The 19,604-nt window shown below is 42.1% G+C and overlaps 1 protein-coding gene across 4 annotated transcripts in view; it reads left to right on the top strand.

Annotated features, from left to right (window-relative positions):
- The window catches only part of C6H6orf89 (chromosome 6 C6orf89 homolog), a 28,767-nt gene extending 9,446 nt beyond the window's left edge, over nucleotides 1-19,321 (top strand). For 3 of the 4 annotated variants that reach the window (XM_053392960.1, XM_053392959.1, XM_053392961.1), the window contains 5 exons: nucleotides 8,124-8,269; nucleotides 8,376-8,509; nucleotides 10,518-10,644; nucleotides 11,152-11,275; nucleotides 13,997-19,321. In XM_053392960.1, the coding sequence (XP_053248935.1) occupies nucleotides 8,124-8,269; nucleotides 8,376-8,509; nucleotides 10,518-10,644; nucleotides 11,152-11,275; nucleotides 13,997-14,082 (617 nt within the window). In that variant the 3' untranslated portion in view covers nucleotides 14,083-19,321. The remainder of the gene's footprint in view (nucleotides 1-8,123; nucleotides 8,270-8,375; nucleotides 8,510-10,517; nucleotides 10,645-11,151; nucleotides 11,276-13,996) is intronic. The other variant, XR_008331115.1, reaches the window with a different exon arrangement.
- Nucleotides 19,322-19,604: the final 283 nt, after the last annotated feature.

Genomic DNA, 19,604 nt, shown 5'->3' with positions numbered 1-19,604 from the left:
ATGTGTTGGTACACATTTTTAAAGGTCCAGGCTGGCTTTGTACAGATGGGTGGTGCAAGTTCTTTTTAAACAATGACTTTATCTTGGCTATTCAGTAGTTGAACTGTTTGTTTGACATTTCTTATAGCAAACCAGCTCCATGTTATTTTGGGAATCTGGAAAGTGTAAAACTCTTTTGCATTTTTTTGCATTTAGGGTAGCATGTTATATATATATCTATATATCTGGCCACAAAAGATGGGTTTGTTGTGGGGGTGAACTGTTGGGGTTCACCCAGTGGCAAATAAGGTTTGCCATTCAAACACACATTCTAAGAGAGTTAGCTATTTTTAAAAAAATTCTTGAGCACTGCATTGTATAACTTGTTAAATTATTCTTTCAAGTTCACTAGACGTGCAGAATTGGGTATTTTAACGTACTGCTAATTGAAAACCTGTTTCCAACTCTTAGATGTAGAAACTAGCTATGAAAAGGTTTGCTTATATTTCTTGGTAACCCAAAGCAATTGAAAGAGGTATTAACATGATTTCCCAGGGGATCAAGGAACGGGGCTTCTATTCCATCACCATTCCGACCACTGTCTCTCCCACAGCATAGAACTGTGCAGGATACCCTTGTCTTACCCTCTTTGCATTCTTTTCTTTGAAAACATTGGGATTGAGAGGAGGCCAAAGAAAGTGCAGATTTAGGAGATGGAGTAAATGAAATAAGTAGTAATTCATTTATTTTGAACAAAAGGTTGATATTTGAATGTGAGTGCACATAGTCCTGGTGGTAATTCCACCTTGGTGGTGTTCAGCTTTGCAAAGTTGTGAAGAAGCAGTTTCTTCCTTGCTTCAGGATTGGTATGCTTATTATGTAAAACATGGTAGAGTGATGTGTCCCCTTCTTTCTCCCTCTCTCCATGCATTTACCGAGCATGTGCATTTCATAAAAAATCAGTTTTGACATCTGGTTTCCACTGAACCATGTCTGTTGTTCCAGCTGGGGTAATCTGAGGATGACAACACTAGAACTCTTGTGGCTTGAAATTTGAGGTTTTTTTAAATTGTGCATTTCTTTTTAATTAAATTCTAATGTTTGAGTTTTTCTGTTCATGCTGAAGCCCAGTTTCCAAGTTTTTATCTCCAATCTTAAACGCTAAAACTTCCCCCACAAAAAAATGGAAGTTATGATTTTGAAGTCACTGTTGAATACACATAGCACAAGACACTTTGAATCCTTGCCATAAAATTGACTTTGATAATTAATGGCTATAACACTTAATATCCCTTTGAGGTGGTCATAACAGGAGCACCTTTCAGCTCTTTCTGCTGAGTCATGATATGCCATGATATTCTTAGAACCTCTGGTGACAGATAGAAATAAGAGAGGAGGATGACGGATGAGGTCTCCCCTAAGACTGTGGCTAAGCTAGAAACTGGGAGGTGGGGGACAGACCTGTATCAGTTCAGTGCTTCAAAGCGCAATCCGCTGTTAATTGGAGGTTAAGTCCAATTAAGCTTACTCCAAGAGAAGTGTGCATAGGATTGTTTTCTTAATCTCCCCAGTCTTTTACTCTCAAATGTGAAGGACTCGTACTATCCAGGTCTCTGCAAGTTAGTTTTGGTGACTTGCAGATGCAAAATTGAGTCTCGCTATGTTTTTTCTTAAATGTCTAAATGAAGTCAGAGCCTGTGCTGCTACTTTTAAATGAATCAAAATAATGGTTTGCTTTCCCTGACTAAACCTATTTTTAGTTTTATTCCGATATACATATTTCTCCTTGTAGAAAAAAACAAGTCTGTTGCAATGAGTAGCTTTATATTTTACCGCCACTGTTTCTCTCTTTCCTTGTAGAGTGCTAAGTTGTAAGACAGAGCAGCAATAGCAATGAGGGTAGCAATTGTGAGTATTGTATGGCCATGTTTTGGGATTGAGGATGTCTGCTAAGCAGGGAAAAATCACTTCTGCTTGGAGTAATGTTGGCTGCTGCAGAGCATGGTACAACTGGTGGGGTTTTTTTGGGCTAGTGCAGGTTATTAATGGTTTATGCTTTAAAGGATCTTAGCATCATTTTGAACGTGTGCACCTGCATAAATCCAAGGGAGGCAGCCACATTGCCTGTAGTGATCTCATCTGTTAGTGGAGAACTTTACTCTTCCTGAATCAAATAAATAATTTGGCACAGGATAGCCCAGTACAGGCATGACACTTCTACCTAGTCATGCCAAGAAATGGTGCAGCCTGTTACCAAAGCTATACAGGGCGGATGCATGTTACAGATTTTGTGGGTTGGATAATCAAAGTGTGAGCCAACCCTTAGAGACCATGTGGAGTTGCTGAGCTTACTCAGCTCCTGGTGTGCAAAAACGTTCTAAACGTGATGTTACTTGAGTTTATTTGTAGTATGATTTAACCTATATGGCATGAAAGATAAATATTTTTTTAAAAAAATGAATGTATGATATCAGTGTAACCACACACGCTATTCACCTAATATTTATGGACAAAATGTCCAGTTCTGGTTTGTCTGTCCAGTTTCTATCATTCTGGGGAAAGTTCTTCACACACTTGAGGATCAAAAGGCCAACTTTACACACGCAGTGGGCTGTACGTGCCAGAGAATTTTTTGAACATTTTGAAACATAGCCACTTTTGCTATATCTCATACCGCTTTTGAAACTCTCTTTAAATTTCGAAAGCAATTTGGCATGTACCACAGGGCGCTGTTATTTGCGTATTGTTGGTCTAAAATCCCCTTTGTGGACTAGCTTGTCTGGGCTAGTTGGTTGGTTTTCAGATATTTACATCCCACACATAGGCAGACCCCTGTGGTGGGTAGAAAAGAATATATAAAACACAACAATAAGGGAGCAGCAACTTAAGACGAGCACAGCTTAAAACCACATCCACAGCCAAAAAACAAAACCAGTGACAAGAGCCAACTTGGAAATAGGAAGGGGTGGAGGTGACAACAATTCCAGCTCTGTGTGCCAAAGGCACATTGAAATGAAACAGTCAACTAGGCCTTGAAATGTCAACCAAAGAAGCCTCCCAGGACAGAAAGTTCCCCTGCCTGGGGACAATAACTCTAAAGTCTCTGACTTGCATACCCAGCAGCTGCACGTCTGTCGGTGGTGGTGGAGCAGTATTTCCATTGAAGACCTAAGCGCGTAGGAGATGATGATCCTTTAAGTATTCTGGTCCCAAATTATAAAGGCAATGACAAACATCTTGAGGCTTGGAAACTGACTGGATGCTCCAAAAAGCCACCACCAACAAATTTATTTATATCCCTCCTTTTCCCCTGATGGTGCTTAAGATTTGATAAATTTAGTTACATATATAAAATCTATTAAAACCATACCAATAATTACAAAACAGCACAGCGCCAGCCCTTTAATTAAAAGCAGTCTGTTCCCAGTCAGAACGTGTTTGGGCTAGTTGGTTAGTCCTTACTTTTGAGTGTTTTGCAGTTAACCAGCCAACCTAGGAGGTGTGATAGGTCCATCTTCTCCAGGAAAGGGCCCAGCCAGTGGCCAGTTGTGAGTTCTCTGGATCTAGTCTGTTGTGTCTTAACTTCCCAACTCCCTTAGCTCTTTGGGGTCCATCTTTCCTATCAAATTAGCTTCTTAGCATGCCAAAAGTTCTTACTGCATGCGAAGTGATTTGAAGTGACTGAAAGATTAAAATGGTGATTATATGGATAAAAAAAAAATTAAAAGTGCCTGGTGGTTTGTATGGACAGCCAAGAGAAACAGTTGGTAATGATACAGTACTCTGACCTCAGGACTGAGTGACAGGCTGACTCCCATATGAAGTTGCTGAGCCTCCAAGGAGAGATGCAGAAACTGCTCCTGTCTACACTTCTGGTCAGTAGGGGGAAAACAGCAACACAATTGTGATGCTCAGTGCAGTAGTGAGAAGAACCAGGGAGGAGCAAAGTGTCTGTGAGCTCCTCTCCAAGAGCATGGACATTTATGCTGAGCTAGGGTTTGGCTTAATGTGACGTGTGAACCTGGCCAAAGTGGGACTCTGCTGTCTAATGAGGATCAAAATACCCTCCTTGGTGTTTTGGCACACAAATATACTGCTTAGTAACAGCACAACAGAATCTTCCTCCTTTAGTGGATTTTAAATGATGTGGGTCTCCGTATTCCCTGCCAGATAAATGCAGAATTGCGTTATTTCAGCTTCGCTATCTCTTTGTCATGGCAACAGCAGCTCATTTATAATAACTTCTATGTTAGTCGAAACGAAATAAAAAAAAATCCTTCCAGTAGCACCTTAGAGACCAACTAAGTTTGTTATTGGTATGAGCTTTCGTGTGCATGCACGCTTCTATGTTAGTCTCAGCTTTGCAAATCTCTTGTGTGTGCCTGGTCTTTTTAGACTGGCAGGCAAAGATATACACATCACTGCAAGTTACATGAATTAAGCGTTGGAAATAGCATGCCTATTTTTAAGAGTTGAGAAGGAGAGCCTTCCCAGATATGTGGTATCTTAAGCTGCTTGTTTCAAGGATCTATGTTGCAGTCTTGGTGGGGAGGCGATCCTACTGATGAGAGCCTGTATGCATATTTGTTGGCCCACTGCTTGTAGTTGCAAAAGGATTGCTCTCTGCAAGCAGACTTGTGAAAGTAGGGACTGGTGGTGGGGACACATCTAGAACTGGGTGCTGGCCCTGGAATCAAGCACAATTGCTCTTGAAACCTTAACATACATGTTTTAGCTACAGCATTCCAGCTTGAATATTCTTTTTTGAGAATTTACGAACTGGCTATGCTACAAACAGATCAAGGCCTGCTACACTTAAAGGCCAAATACACCTTGAGTGTGCGCACAGACAGACTGATAATCTGAAAGGAATCCAGAGGAGTATAACTGAGGGTAGTAGAGGAGAGAAGACTACTGCATCAAGCTCCAGTTCAGTCCTCTTCTACACTCCTGTGTTTGCATTGCCTCTGCTCTTTGCTCAGTCTGTTATTCTTCCATGTCACCCTTCAGTCTCTCTCCACATCCAGGCTAGCCTGCTGCCCTCCCTCCCTTTTCCCACTGCACTTTTTATGCAAGTCACACACTTTCTGGTGTACAAAGGAACACCCTCAACAATAAATCTCAGATTGATTAAACAATTTTTTTTAAGCCCACTTGGAATACTTGAGTGGGTTATTCATGGCAAACAAAAACCTCCTGAATCATGCAATTGAGAATGCAAATACCCAGAATTGGCTGCAAAGATAAATTGGGCTCTGTTTGGTGGATGTGATTAATGCACAGCCATACAGATTGCTCTGTGCTTCTATATCTTGCGATGCTAAACATCTCAGTCTTTCAAACTGGGTAAACCTCCTGAAATGGCTTCAAAGACTTTAAAGGCATCAGAAGCATTTTAACGGTCCTCCTTTTCCATGAATTTTGTATTGTCTTCTGTTAGGATGTACTGAAGGATGTTAGGATGTACTCAAAGGAAGCATTGTTGATCACTTGTTACAGAAGGTGATCCTTGAGATCAGGAGTGGGGATCCCCAGGCCTAGGGCCAATGCAGCAGCCCCCCAGCCTCTCTGTCTATTGGGAAGCCATCCCTCTGGCTAATAATATTACCGACCCTGATTTGCGCCCTTCCTGAGTGCATTTGCCTGGCTAGAATGTGCTCTTGAACTCTGATAATGATTTTAGGATAGAGAGGAGTGTGCAAGTGTGTGTAGAACCTATCCTATTGTACGAAAGTAAAATTCAAATTAATTGCTCTGTCCCTTTTTACCTCTGGCCGCACCCACCAATACCATGTGGCCCCCTGAAGGGCTATCATTTGCAACCTCTTTTTCTTAATTCTTTTTGCCCCACTGGATCTCTCTCTCTCTGTATAAGAGATTTTCTGTCATTTAGCCTCTGTGCAGTTGGGAGGTGCACATCGAAGCAGTTGTTCTTGCTTACTAAAACATCAAGAATTTGTATGCGTGCTTAAGAAGAATACAATGTTGTTATCAAGTATCTTTTTAAGAAGGCTCTGATGCAAGTTTTCCAGTAACAAACAAGTCATATTGTGATCTTTCTAGAACACATCCCAGAGGTAACACATGAAACACAGCATTCAGTCAGATACTGCAAGCTTTCCTGTGATCCTCGGATGAAGGGTGGTACAGAAATTTGATAAATAATGATGATAATGAACAAGCCATAAAGAATTAACCACTGTGCTTTCTTCTGTCTCTTGAGAGAATCCCTTTCTCAAAAGTGTAATGATGAAAAAACTCCTCTCTTTTCTTCTCCTGAGATGTCATTCTGTATAACATGATTACAGTTACCTATTTGCAAAAGGAGGAGAGAGACCCTGGTGGGAAATAAGCCACCATCTCTTCATTTCCCCCCAATAAGGGGTCATATGTTAACCATCACTTCCAAGCTACAACAACAAAAAGTCTAACCAATAAAAGACAAAGCCTTACTTATCTTGTTGTATTATACGGTATTGTAAAATGACCATTTAAGCTAAGTCTCTCTAATCAAAGGAGATTGATTCCCCAAAGGGAGTGCTGAAATTTGATTTCCATTGAGGCCAGGCAAATTGCTTATGCCCTGTTTTTCCTATTAAAATTAGAAACAGAATGCCTGATCCTCAAATATAATTTGCCCGTAATTTAAATCACACGCTCCTGTTACGTAAGAATGCTAGAAGAGCCCTGTTGGTTCAGACCAAAGGCCCATCTTCCCAGTGTCCTTTTTCCCCATAGTGGCCAGCCAGATGCCTATGGTAAGCCTGCTAGCAGGACCATATCGTGACAGTGCTTTCTCTGCTTGTGATTCCCAGCAACTGCTGGTATTCAGAGGCATATAGCCTTGGATACTGGAGGTAGTACACAGCCATCATAGCTAGTGGTCAATGATAGCCTTATTTGCTGTGAATTTGTCTAATCACCTTTTAAGCTATCAGTTTGGTAGCCTTCTATGTGCTTTGTGAATAAGTTCTTCCTCCTGTCTATCCTGAACTTCCATCCTTCAGCTTCATTGGATTACTCCAGCTTCTAGTGTGATGAGAGAGGGAGAAAGGCTTTTCTCTATCTACTTCCTTCACACCATGCATACTTTTATGTTGTATGATATCACCCCCTTACTTGCATTTTTCTAAACTAAAAAAGGCCAAATGTTGGACTTTGGATGATAATTCTGGTTACCCTTTTCTGAATCTTTTCCAGCCCCGTGATAATAGTATTTTAGATGCCTCTGCACCATAAGTTTGTCAATATTGCAATGCTCTTAAACCTTTTTATTTTCAGTTCTTTTAACACGGAGTTTGCTTTTTTCACAGCTGCCATTTTCACTGAGGTCTCATTTCTGGTCATTCACCACCAGATCAGACCCTATTGGCATATATGTGAAGACAGGGATTTTTTGCACTAGTGTGCATCAATTACACTTGCTTACATTTGCCATTTTAATGCCCGTTCATCCAGTTGGAAAATATCATTTTGGATCTGCTCACAATTCCTTTTTGTTTGTGCTACCCTGAACAATTTGGTGTCACCAGCAAACTTGGCCACCTCACTGCTCACCCCTAACTTTAGGTTGTTTATGAAGAAGTTAAAAAGCACAGGGTTAAGCAGGGCTTTTTTTCTAGAAAAAGAGGTGGTAGAACTTGTTGACCTATTTTAAGGGGGAATACCCCCCCCCCAAAGTTGTTGAGCAACTTTATCAAAAGCTTTTTGGCAGTCCAAGTACACAATATCTACAATCTCTCCTATCCATATGCTTGCTGACGCTGTTGGATAACACTCCAAGGTTAGTTACATGGAATTTACCTTTGTGGAAGCCATGCTAGTCCTTTATTAGGAAGAGCCACTTACTACATTTGAGTAGCAAGTATGTATCCCTCTTAATGATGTACCTAATGTTATGCATTGCCATCTGGGGGTGTTCCGGGGGGGGGGCGCTCATTCTGAGACAGAACTGTGAAATGCACCATTTGTTTGCTCTTGAATGGGTTGACAGGTGTTGCCCATATCAAGTTTAAAGATTCCTTTTCAATGAATTATCTCATGATAGTCCATGGCAATGACAAGTGTAATGTTTGGAATCTGTTGCTGTTTGCTTAAGTGAATTCTTGGGGCTCACAAACCACTTATATCCTTTTGCTTCAAAGAGTGTCAAGACTGGTGGGGCTTGGATTGTAGACAGAATGTGTCTCAGACTGCCAACTGCTCCTGCTCTGTGAAGAACCATGTGGCTGCTGCTGACCTAGGGCAGCTATCAGAAAAACTACTGCAAACTCAGCCTCTCTTCATCAAGGTAACTTCACAGTGTGGGATGCCTGTCAGAATGTGGCCTACTCCTTGGTTGTACGAGAAAACACAACTCATAAAAATACCATTCCATCTCCTCTCTTTTTCACAAGACAGGACAGTATCGGTCTTATGCTGAAATGAAGCATTTTCAGTCTCTGTACCCTGGATTGACAGATTTCATCATACTGGAGGAATCAGCTGAGAGATGGACCAGTCATCCAGGGCAAGGAGTTCACATTTTCTGGTGAGTTTGAGCTATTCACTGAAGTTGCACACACACACACTTTCTTGAACTTGACCCAAGTGAACTTTCTGGGATGTGTCTTCCAAAGGGCTGGGTGGCTGGTGAAGAATACTAGAAAGGATGATACGGATTTGCTGTTTTTGTAGCTGTCTTATTCTAATATGTAATGTATCATCTTGACCCAAATGGAAAATTGGTGTGCTCAATTTTATTTCCTTTATATATTTATTACACTTATAACCCCACCTTTCCTTCAAGGAGCTTAAGGTAGTGTACGTAAGTTCTCCTTGCCATTTTATCACAACAACCCTGTGAGGTAGGTTAGGCTGAAAATGAGTGACTGGCCAAGGTCACCCAGTGAGCTTCACGGCTGAGTGGGGATTTGAACCCTGGTCTCCCAGGTCCTAGTCAGACACTCTAACCACTACACCAGACCAGCAATCAAATTTATAATGTGGCATTTTGGCACATGTGCCTTGGGATTCTGAGAGGGCCTTTTGTGGTAGGTTTCCTTAAGCATTTAAAAATACCAGCAGATTTCTTTCCAAACATGTTTTGACGGAAAGTTTGGTGTGTGTGTTGCGGAGGTGAAATACACAGAAAAATACAATGGAGTTGGGATGTGAAACTCAACAAAACTATTTTGGTTTCCCCGGTGAAATTCTGCCTCTTAGATGCCTGTATCTTCCCCCAAATGCAGGGGCAGCAGAGGTCCAGTTCACATTGTGCAGGTTACAGACTTTGCAGAAGCCTCTACAGTGCATGCAAGTGGTGCCACCAATACATGCCACTACTTACAGGCCTTTAAAAAGGCCAACTACAGCACTGAGTAACTAATGGATTCAGAGAAGCCCATATTTGGCTGGAATTTGTTCAACCCCCAGACTTTCTGCAGAAATCTCTCCCTACCCCTGCAATTTAGAGTATTTTATTCCAAAAAATGCTGGGTGCTGGTTTTGCCAATTCTTGTTTAAAATGTTGTCTAACAGCCCCATACATTCAGGTTACAGACTCCACTAACCCAGAAATAGTACCTCGGGTTAAGAACTTTGTTTCAGGATGAGAACAGAAATTGCGTGGCGGTGCGGTGGCAGAGGGAGGCCCCATTAGCTAAAGTTGTACCTCAGGTTAAGAACGATTTCAGGTTAAGAATGGACCTCCAGAACAAATTAAGTTCTTAACCCGAGGTACCACTGTACTGAATTGCTCCAGTGTTGAGTATGTGTGTGTGAGAGAATAAAGGGCTCTTCAGTTGCTTGGAGATAAATTCTCAAAGGGAACAACATCACCTAAGTCACTTTATTTAAACTGCTCACTTCAGAGGCTGCTGCTCAGAGGTTGCCAAAGAAACTAGCATGCAGCAACAACTTAAGGCTAAAATCTTAAACCGAAGCGAATGTGTGCATAGATACAGGACCTAAAGATTTTAGGCTTTGAGTCATATTTGGGCACTTCATAATTGTGGGACACGGTGTTGTCTCTCATTCAGTGCTGTTCTTACTTTATGAACTTGTGCTAGACAGTTTGGGTGCAGAATATCAAGCTGTGAATCATGACGGATCCCCACACTGGGATTTCTAAAATGCGTCCCTGCCCTCCCTTTTCTTGGAATGGTGAATAGGCTAGGATTCCCAAACTCTTTCCCATGTGGTTTTAGTTAATGTTTGACTAGGTGACGCCTTCCTTTCTTTCCCTTCATCAGCATTTTATTAAATGAACTTGACATTTAAATATATATATATATTGTTGTTGCATCAGCATCTTTGTTCCCTGAGCATATTGTTTTCTTGGGAGGTGATAGGTGATCTGAACTCATCCCAAGGGGTCCCTGTCTCTAGTTCAAGCTCTGGGAAAATCACATTCTTATGCTTTTCCCCGCTTTTTGGTCACTTTTGCAAAATGGAGGCAATAATAGTGATTCAGGATGACAGAGGTGGATATCTTTTGAAGGGACTTGGCAGCAATGTAAGATGCTAAGCACAGTCTGGTTCTCTAAAATGCCCCATAGGCAAAATCCTCTGAATAAAACTCGGATTCTGCAGGAGATTTTCCCCATCTTCTCTTCACTGCTGCTTCCAAAGACTATTTCTCTGAAAAGCTGTTTTCTCATCCACAACTCAAGACTTCAGGATAAGGTGAGCATTTTAATGCTTCTTGAAATATTTTTTGTGCCGCTTCTCCGAAAGTTCAAAGCAGTTTACATCACAATAAAATGCACACCAAGAACCCAAAAATGAAAGAAAAAAAGGCACCTAAACATCAGCAGAAAATGTTTCCCCAGACAATGGCAGGGTCCCCTTTCTTCGGGGGGAATGCATGCACAATTTTCTGCAGTTGTCCCAATGTGCCTTAAGCTTAGCAGTCTCAGATAAATGGTGGTGGTGATCACTACTTGTCCACATTTCTCCCTAAAAGTGCACATGTAGGTTGCGGCAGTAGCATTGAGCACCTAGTCCATTCTAAAAGGCAAAGTGCTTCAGATGGTAGTTATGGGAAACAGCTCTGTGGTAGTCTGCTCTTCTGCATCTTTGTGTCACCTGGGTTAATTCGGCAGGGAAATGTTCCTTCATTCTCTTGCTTTCCAATAAAGCTCTGAAAGGGCATGGGATAATTTGAAGCTTCTTCATCTTCATGTTTTTCAGACATACAGACTGCAGAGCACCTTTGTGGTTGGAAGTGGTCAGCTTACCTTGAATGTTATCCCTTCTCCGTTGTGCAGAGAACATTGCAAAACAGTGATAGTGGAGCTGGAAGCCGGGGATATTGGTAAATACAAATACAGATGATGTGACACTGCAGCAAATGTTGCATTCTGGGAGCTGTTCATTGCATCCCATTGTACCTTATACTCTGGAAAAAGGCAAGCAGCGGCTTGCGGCTCATGATTATGCCCTGCTAAATGTTCTAATCTTTATTATGCAGCAGAGGAGAAAATGTATTCCACACCCTGTCTTTTGGGGGGGAAATATGAACTCTGAATACACAATGTGGTATTCTGAATTGGCTTTTCCCAACCTGGAAGGATGCCTCGTCATTGTGGGAAGCTTGAGATCAGCGCTTTGTAGCAGTGAAAAGCCAAATAACTGTTTAGGGTAAAGGGCATGATATATTGCGTAACGTCGCTACGCCACTAAGCAAACCCATCTTGATATAGAACACTAGACTTAACATTTGCTACATTTCAAAGAAGAGAGTGTAGAAGTGGGAAAGGAACAGAGAAGGGCTCAGGTGTAAAGAGGTGTGCTAGCAAAATAATTATGGTGATCTACTCTAGTAACAATGAAGGAGTTTTGTGGCACCTTAAAGATTTAGAAATGTGGGGTGGAATCCTTTGCACTCATCCCTTTAGCACAACAGAACATTCCCCTGTCTTCTGCACATGCCCAGAATCCTCTCCAAATGTGCTGTAGAGGGTTGGGGAAACAGACTTAGGGAGCACTAGGGGAGGAAAGGGGGAAATTCTGTTGCACAGGTGTAAATCCTTATGCTAACAGAACGAATTACTTAGCACTACTTTGGATACAATCCATATTGTGTCATGGAAATTCATAGGACAGGATCCATCTTCACTAGGTGCATCTAGTGAAGTGATTTCTGGCTATGAAAGCATGTACCACAATACATTCATTAGTTTTTTACGGTACCGTGGAAGTCTCTGTAAAACTTTAGGGTTCTGAAAAAATAGAAGAACTGACCTGTATGACTTGATGCAGTACATGTTTTTAATCTTTAAGATGCTCTTTTATCAATAGTGCGGGGCAGGAGAAATATATAGAATGCCTTTCTTCGCTGTTAGGCCTAAGGAACAGTCAGAGAGGATTTTTTTTTTAAGGGAAATTCTGTTTCTAATTTAATTTCTATGGGATGGAGTGAAGCCTTCAAGTCTAAGGGTTGCACCCAACATTGCCATTGCAGTTGTGCCATGGAACTTCCCACTCTTTTTCCTGCCGTCCCTTCCGGATCCTCCAAATCTGCTTCAGAGGAACCCTCTAAAGCAGGGGTGTCAAACTCAAATTCATCGGGGGCCGCATCAGCAGTTTGGTCACCCTCAAAGGGCCGGTTGTATCTGTAGGACTATGTGTCCACTCTTTATTATCTCCCCACCCCAACCCATGTACAGTGGATCTAGCAACCTCATCTATAAAGTGCTGGCAAGGTGATACCGCTGTTCTGCAGTATTATATTTTTTGTTTGCATAGTCCTACAATGTGTTTTTAATCTTATAAAGCAAAAGTGTACACTCAGCATCTCTTAACCAACCCGCTTTTAATTGTAACCTGAGCATGCACCATGTTGCTGAAGAATACACATAATGCACAGGTGGTATCAGTCCAGCAATTTCCTACAAAGCCTCAGCAAATTGGAAACATAGGTGAAGGACGAACAAGAAACTGGCCAGTATTGCCCCCATGGACCTGCAGAGCACCTTCACTTATAGCCAGTTATGGCCATGTAAATCTGAGTTGCTAAATGGGAGATTAAAAGGGCACTCTGAGGAGCTTCCAATTTAGCAAAAAGACACCCTCCTTTCTGCAATTGCGTTCCGCCAAAGGACAAAATGAACCTGCCCATTTTGCGGGGCACAGGGAACTTCAGCCCACCCCACGTCTCTCGGATCCATTGGGATCGGGTACTTCATCCACCCGCAAGGGAGCTGGCCAAGGCAGAAGCAAGGCGCTCCCCGCTGCCCCGGCCAAGAGAGGCTTCCCCAGCCCTTGCAACCGGTCGGGCGGCTGCGGCGGCTGACCCACTCGCGGCTCCCCAAGGTCACTTGCCCGCCGCCGGTCCCGAAAAAAGGAAGGCTAAGCGGGTCTGCCAGCCCTGCCTGCTAAGAACCAAACCTGCTGCCCCTCCGTTCCGCTTTTGGTCTCTTCCGGGAGAAGCGGGAGGTGGAAATGCGGCTCCTCACCAAGGCTCGCGCGCGTACTCCTCCATCTTGGCTCCCAGCTTCCGTACCTAACGCGCTCGCTCAGCCGGCTGCCGGCATGCGAGTCATGTGGGTCCCCACACCTCCGCTTCCCCGCGAGACTCCTCTGAGCGCAGCCATTGGTCGTCTGGCTTCCAGGAGCTGAGCCAATAGGAATGAGGAGAAGGGGGGAAAGAGAGCGACACACTGTAGGGAAAAAAAAGCAAGAATAAAAGGTGAAGGCTGTCGGCCGGCGGTGGCTACACGGGCCACAGGACGAGGTCTGGCGGGCCGGATTTGGCCCGCGGGCCTTGTGTTTGACACCCGTGCTCTAAAGGTTCCTCTGAAGATTGGGGAACCCTCAGGAGCAGATTTTGGAGGTACGTAGGAAGTGGAGAGGAAGGGACATCCTTTTCTGTGAGCAGAACTCCACACACACAGCATTGGATACAATCCTAACAGTATAAGCACGTTTTGAAAGGTAAGCTCAGTTCATAGACAAGACTGTCAATAGCATTGTCTTTACAAAGAATAGTAATGCAGATCACTTTTCCAATGTTTTCTCATTTTTCTCCCTAAAGGCTTTGCAAATGTGGATTATTGGACAACAGGCTTTAACTCCAGGGGATCAGAACCTACTGTTGTTTGTGATGGATCTGCCAGTTAAAAACTGTCGAGAGGTGCCTTTTGCTGAGTAAGAGCACTCGGGATCCAAGGCGAAGGAAATGGAACACAAAAGATTTAAGGATGGTTAGCCACCATTTCCAAGGATGTATCTTTACCCCATTGTGTGCACCTGCAGTGAAGGAAGGAATACACTTTAGAAGGGCATCTTCTCTTGAGCTTCAATATAACTTTGGCCTTTCCTTCAAACATCTTGGTAGGAGTTGGAGGTGCCCCCCCTTCCTTGTGTGTAGATTTCTCCTTGAAAGCAGATGTGTTCTGGTGTGGGGTGAGGGTGGAATTGCTCTTTTGACACACTGTACAAGTGTGCAATGCACTCTACAAGTTTCTTTTTCCAACTCTTCCCTAGTGTTGAGATACGCATTCTTGCTGCTTTCTTGGCCTGGGTCAGTTTAGTGCCAGATCCAAGATTTTTTTCAAAATGACTAATAGTTGCATCAAGCAGCCAAATTTGCTAGAGGGTTTCTTCTTTTTTTTTTTAACATTTCAGAACATGCCAAGCACTACTCTTCTGAAAACTAGGTCTTTTTGAGCTGTATAGGTTGGACTACTTTGGTCTCTCATTTAATCACTGCCTAGGAAATTAAAACTTTTTGTGCGTATTTTGCTTGAACACTGTCCAGCTCTTGTTTCAAAGATGCTGATGGGTGGATGCTTTTGCGGGCAAGATTGGAACAAACAGATTCTTAAGGCTTGTGCCATGAATAATCTTGCCCTCTTCTTTCCCCCTATGTTTTGTTAGTGTTTTCTCATGTCTTAATCCATGGTTTTGAATACATGTTGATTATTCTTGAGCTCCTTCCAAGCTTTGTGCGTTTCCTCTTGCTGCTCATGGGCTCATCTGTGCCTTTAGAGAGGATCAGTTTCAAGCATGTGCTGTCTACATTTGTAGTAGTGCTTCCCAGGAGTGAATCTTTTAGGTTCCTGCTGCGTTAAGACAATTTGCAGATGTGTGAGGTTGAAGTCGGATCCCAGTAATGAGGGCTGGGGCATACAATTTAGCATGTTTTATGTGCTATTGGGGATTATTTTGTTTCAACCAAGTTAACAATGCAACTTTCCACGTGAAAAGTAAAAAAAAAAAAGTTAATTTGTAAATATAGGTCAATTTTAAGGAAGAGAGTCAAGCAATCTCTCTATCTTTGCTAGAAGATAAAGTGGGATATATTAATTTTATGATAATAGCAATTAAGGGCCCCTAACCGGGTCCCATTCTACTTGATTTTCTGCAAATATGCAGATTGCATCTTCCCCACCTTTTTTCTGTATATATTCTATTTTGGAAACATGCATAAACTGATTTGCAGTCTTAAGTGGGAGATGCATATGACAGTGAACTTAGCTGTATGTGTGTTTAAAAGATCAGTATATAAATAAGAGGCAGCACTATAGAGACTTGGGTTTTTGGAGGGTTGGCATTTAATCTGCCTCATTCTTTAGTGTTTCACTTAACCAGATGGTGAACCTTCCTCCCACCTCCCTTTTCTGCGTAGAGGAAATTCTCACACTTTTTATTAACCTACTTGAAGTCCATAAAGAAAAACAACAACTCTACATTAGAGCCCCAGAATCATTTTAAGCAGGTTTTTGATAATAGCAAGTTGAGTAGGAAAACCGTACTTTGTTTAATTCTAATGAAAAAGCAGAGGGATTTAATTGAGCAATTACAGAACAACATGTTCATATAAGTTGAAAAGGACCACATTCACATAAGTTAATAGAAGTTTCGCGACATCATCGTTTTACTCTCCTGGCACCTCTGCTGCTGGGATTTACACACTGAAGCTAGCAGGTATCGAAATTCTTATGTACCAGCTTTTAACCAAGGGTTATTGTAGATTTACACAGAGTACAGTTTGCCCTGAACTGTGGTGTGTTGGCATCCCCCCCCCCTTTCAAGTAATTCAAATAGCAACAAATCCAAAGTAGAATTTTACATGATGGAAGATACAGAGATTGATCAACACTTACATGAACAAAGCTTTGATAGTGAAATGCCTGTATTTTAGGGAATTGTGTTAGTGATGCTAACTGCTTAATAGTTGGCAGAGGGTGGGGAAGAATCAGTGTTTCAGTCAACTCGGGGTCTCTAGAGAGGAATAGTTTTAAAGGCCAGTTTATACATACATGTGCTGCACAAGTGTTCCCATAAAAATGCTTTCTCTTTCCCAACCTCAAATGCCAGTCAGGAAAGAGTCTCTTGGCCGAAGATAATGAATTTGTCCTGCATACGGACTGGCTTTCCACGTGCTCTTGGTCTTTGCATAGGTTTCCAGATCTTTGTCTAGGAGGTGCTATGCACATGTCCAAGCCTCATTCCCTCTGGAGTTTACATCATTTGTTTTCAAACTTCCAGTACATTTTCTCCTTCTCTTTCACAAGCTGCAAGGAATTAAAACAAGTAATTGCCCAACAAGAATCAGAGCTCCAAGTTCTCTGATTTTCAACTGATTAAGAGCATTCAATTAGATCAGAGTTTCTCTTGTCTGGTTTTTGGAGTGCAAGCTACCATTCTGAAGCGTTTTTAAGCACCTGTTACCATCCTTTTCGGCAATGGCTAAAGAAGTTGTGTTGGCACCTTTTTGCATTTATGGTTGGAGAACATGGAAAAGAATTTTTGCCTAGATCAGGTTCATTGCGAACTAAAACTTAGCGCCTGTGACTAATTATCTAATGATGCAAATATTAAGCGTAAGAAACCTCTTCTGGAGACAAGTCAGCCTCAACAAAGTAAAACTCTCAAAGTCATTGGTGTTTGTGATGCACAATCAGAATGGAATAGTTTCCAAAAGTCTGCAGGAAGCATGTGCTGAGAACCCTTGGAAGTTGGACAAATTCCAAACGCCGTTGCTATTTGTGATGAAATGTTCTGGTGACACACTTTTTTAAAAGAGAAGCTCAGCAAGGAATAAATGCAAATATTGGCTCTCACTATTTTTCACACCCTTTGAATCCTATATATTGCTTCTGTTGCATGCCATTAATTCTTTCCTGAAGAAAATGTTTTTGGTTCCTTCTGTGATCTTAGCAGTGTACCTTGGCCTGCTTTGCTCTTTTCATCTTCTGAAGAAGCAAACTGTCTCATCTGCTGTGCTGCAATATTTACAGAGATCAATGACTGTCTGAAATTACAGCACATTCCTAAATCCTGTGACTAAAATCCTAAGGAGGGGCTCGTCATGGCGCCATGGGTTGGCAGGTTTAGTTGTTAACGTTGACAAGCCAAGATATGAAGATCATTTGCCAGCTTCTTAGTAATAAAGATTTTTCCTTATGAGCAAATCAGATCGCCTTGGTGAACTGAAGTGACGTGACATAGAATCATAGAATTGTGGAGCTGGAAGGGACCCCAAGGGCCATCTAGTCCAACCCTCTGCAATGCAGCCGTCTCAACTAGATAATACATGGCAGATGTATTATCCAACCTCTGCTTAGAAACCTCCAAGGAAGTAATGTTCACCACCTCTCGTGGGAGCCCTCTTCACTGTTGAGCAGCTCTTACTGTCAGAAAGTTCCTCCTCCTCTTTAGTCAGAATCTCTCTCCTCTTATGTCCAACATGCCCCTCCTCTACATGCCCAACTCTCTCAACCACTCTGCGTAAGGCATGGTTTCCAGACCCTTGATCATCTTGGTCCCCCCTTCCCCCCGCACACATTCCATAATGTCAGTATCCTCCTTACGTTGTGCTCAGAACTGGACACAGTACTCCAGGTGTGGTCTGACCAAAGCAGAATAGAGCGGGACTATTACTTCCCTTGATCGGGACACTCTGCTTCTGTTGATGCAACCTAGAATAGCATTAGCTTTTTTGCTGCTGCATCACACTGTTGACTCATGTTGAGCTTGTGGTCTACGAAGATCCCTAGATCCTTTTCACATGTACTACTGGCAATCCAAGTGTCCCTCACCTCATATTTGTGCACCTGGTTCTTGTCCTGCATAAGTGTAGAACCTTATGCAGTCCCTATTGAAATTCATTTTGTCAGTTTGGGCCCCATTCCCCAATCTGTTAAGGTGATGTTGAATCCCAGTTCTATCTTCAGCGCCATTGGCTACCCATCCCAGGGTGGTGTCATCTGCAAATTTGATGAGCATCCCCTCAATACCTTCATCCAAGTAATGGCAGGAAGAAGTGAATGGGGTGGAGAGAAGCTTATTGGTCATAAGGCATTCAAATAAAGGCTTTCCCAGTTGCCTAGGAACACCTATTTCCATGGACATCTATTGTTTAAATTGGTGTGATTCCCTCCCACCCACCCCCCTCGGCAACCTTCAGACTTAGTTTCAAAAAGCCCTGTGCAATTTTTCTGAAGCAAAGTAGAGCATTCTTAGTCTTTTTCAACAATGATAGAGAGAGCAGAACCCTTCCTGATGCAGAATGGGAGAAAATATTTTGTGTGTGTGTGTGTGTCTGTGTGTGTGTGTTTTTAAGGTATCTGGAGAGTTTTAGATTTGAAAGGGAAGGGGCAAGCCCATTTCATTAAGACTTGTTATGAATTGGGCTTGCAGGATCAGGCCTTCCTTGAACCACTGTTCTGCCAGATGATGAGCATCCTTAGGATTCATTAGCTACACTGGCGTCTCTGGGCTCCCTGGGCCCACAAAGAACAAATCACAAGTGTCAAGAAATTCAGCTGCTTTGTAACCAGTGAATGGCAGGCATTAGCATCTCAGAGTATTGGGCTCTTTTTCTTTGTTTATCTTATGTAGGGAAATGTATAGTTTGATGAAGCCTGAAAATGATGGCTTTTAAAAAGGAAACTATGTAATTTGCTCTTTCATTGAATGTGGGAAATGCTGGGCTTTCCTGTTGTATTTGAGACTTGAACAAATGACTCTTTATTTTTTATTAATGTTTTTTTGTCTGTTCAGGGAATATGGGTAAAATGGCTCACTGTTAAACATTATAATGGCTCAGGGGTAACAGGGAAAGTAACTGTATGTACACATACAGTTTTGGACAAGCGTATACACCAAATTATGGAACTCTGTGTTTCTAATAAAAGAATGTAAATATGCAATTTTATGAACAATTATAGATTAATATATTGCAACCATTTGTAAATACTTGGGAAATGCCTGTAAATAATGTAAATATGTCAGATTTGTATGTTTGTGGGTGGGGTCAATTTCTACTTTTTGCAATTAAATACAGCTGTTGATGCACTTTCCCCCATATGGCTCTTTTTGTTTATTAAAGACACAGTGTCACTAAAAGCCACTGTTTTCTTTGTCCTCCTTCATAGATTAATGAAATCTGTGTGTGGGGATATGTTTTTTAGGAATCTCAAATACACCCTTCCGTGCAGTTCTGAAAAGACAGCATTTCTGCCAATAAATAAATACACAATTTATTTTCCAAGGAAACATAAATCTGGAAAACAAAGCCAAGTTACATTAGCTTGCCTAATTTTGATTGTAGTGTTTGGCTCTGTAGAACTTGGGGATAGTGTTCTTAAAGTTTGGGGTCAAAAAGAAGAAAGGGGGAGAAGTGCAGGTGATAT

The sequence above is a fragment of the Podarcis raffonei genome, chromosome 6 (genome assembly GCF_027172205.1).
Source record: "Podarcis raffonei isolate rPodRaf1 chromosome 6, rPodRaf1.pri, whole genome shotgun sequence".
NCBI classification, from domain to species: Eukaryota; Metazoa; Chordata; class Lepidosauria; order Squamata; family Lacertidae; genus Podarcis; species Podarcis raffonei.
This window is presented reverse-complemented; position numbering and strand designations above follow the sequence as displayed.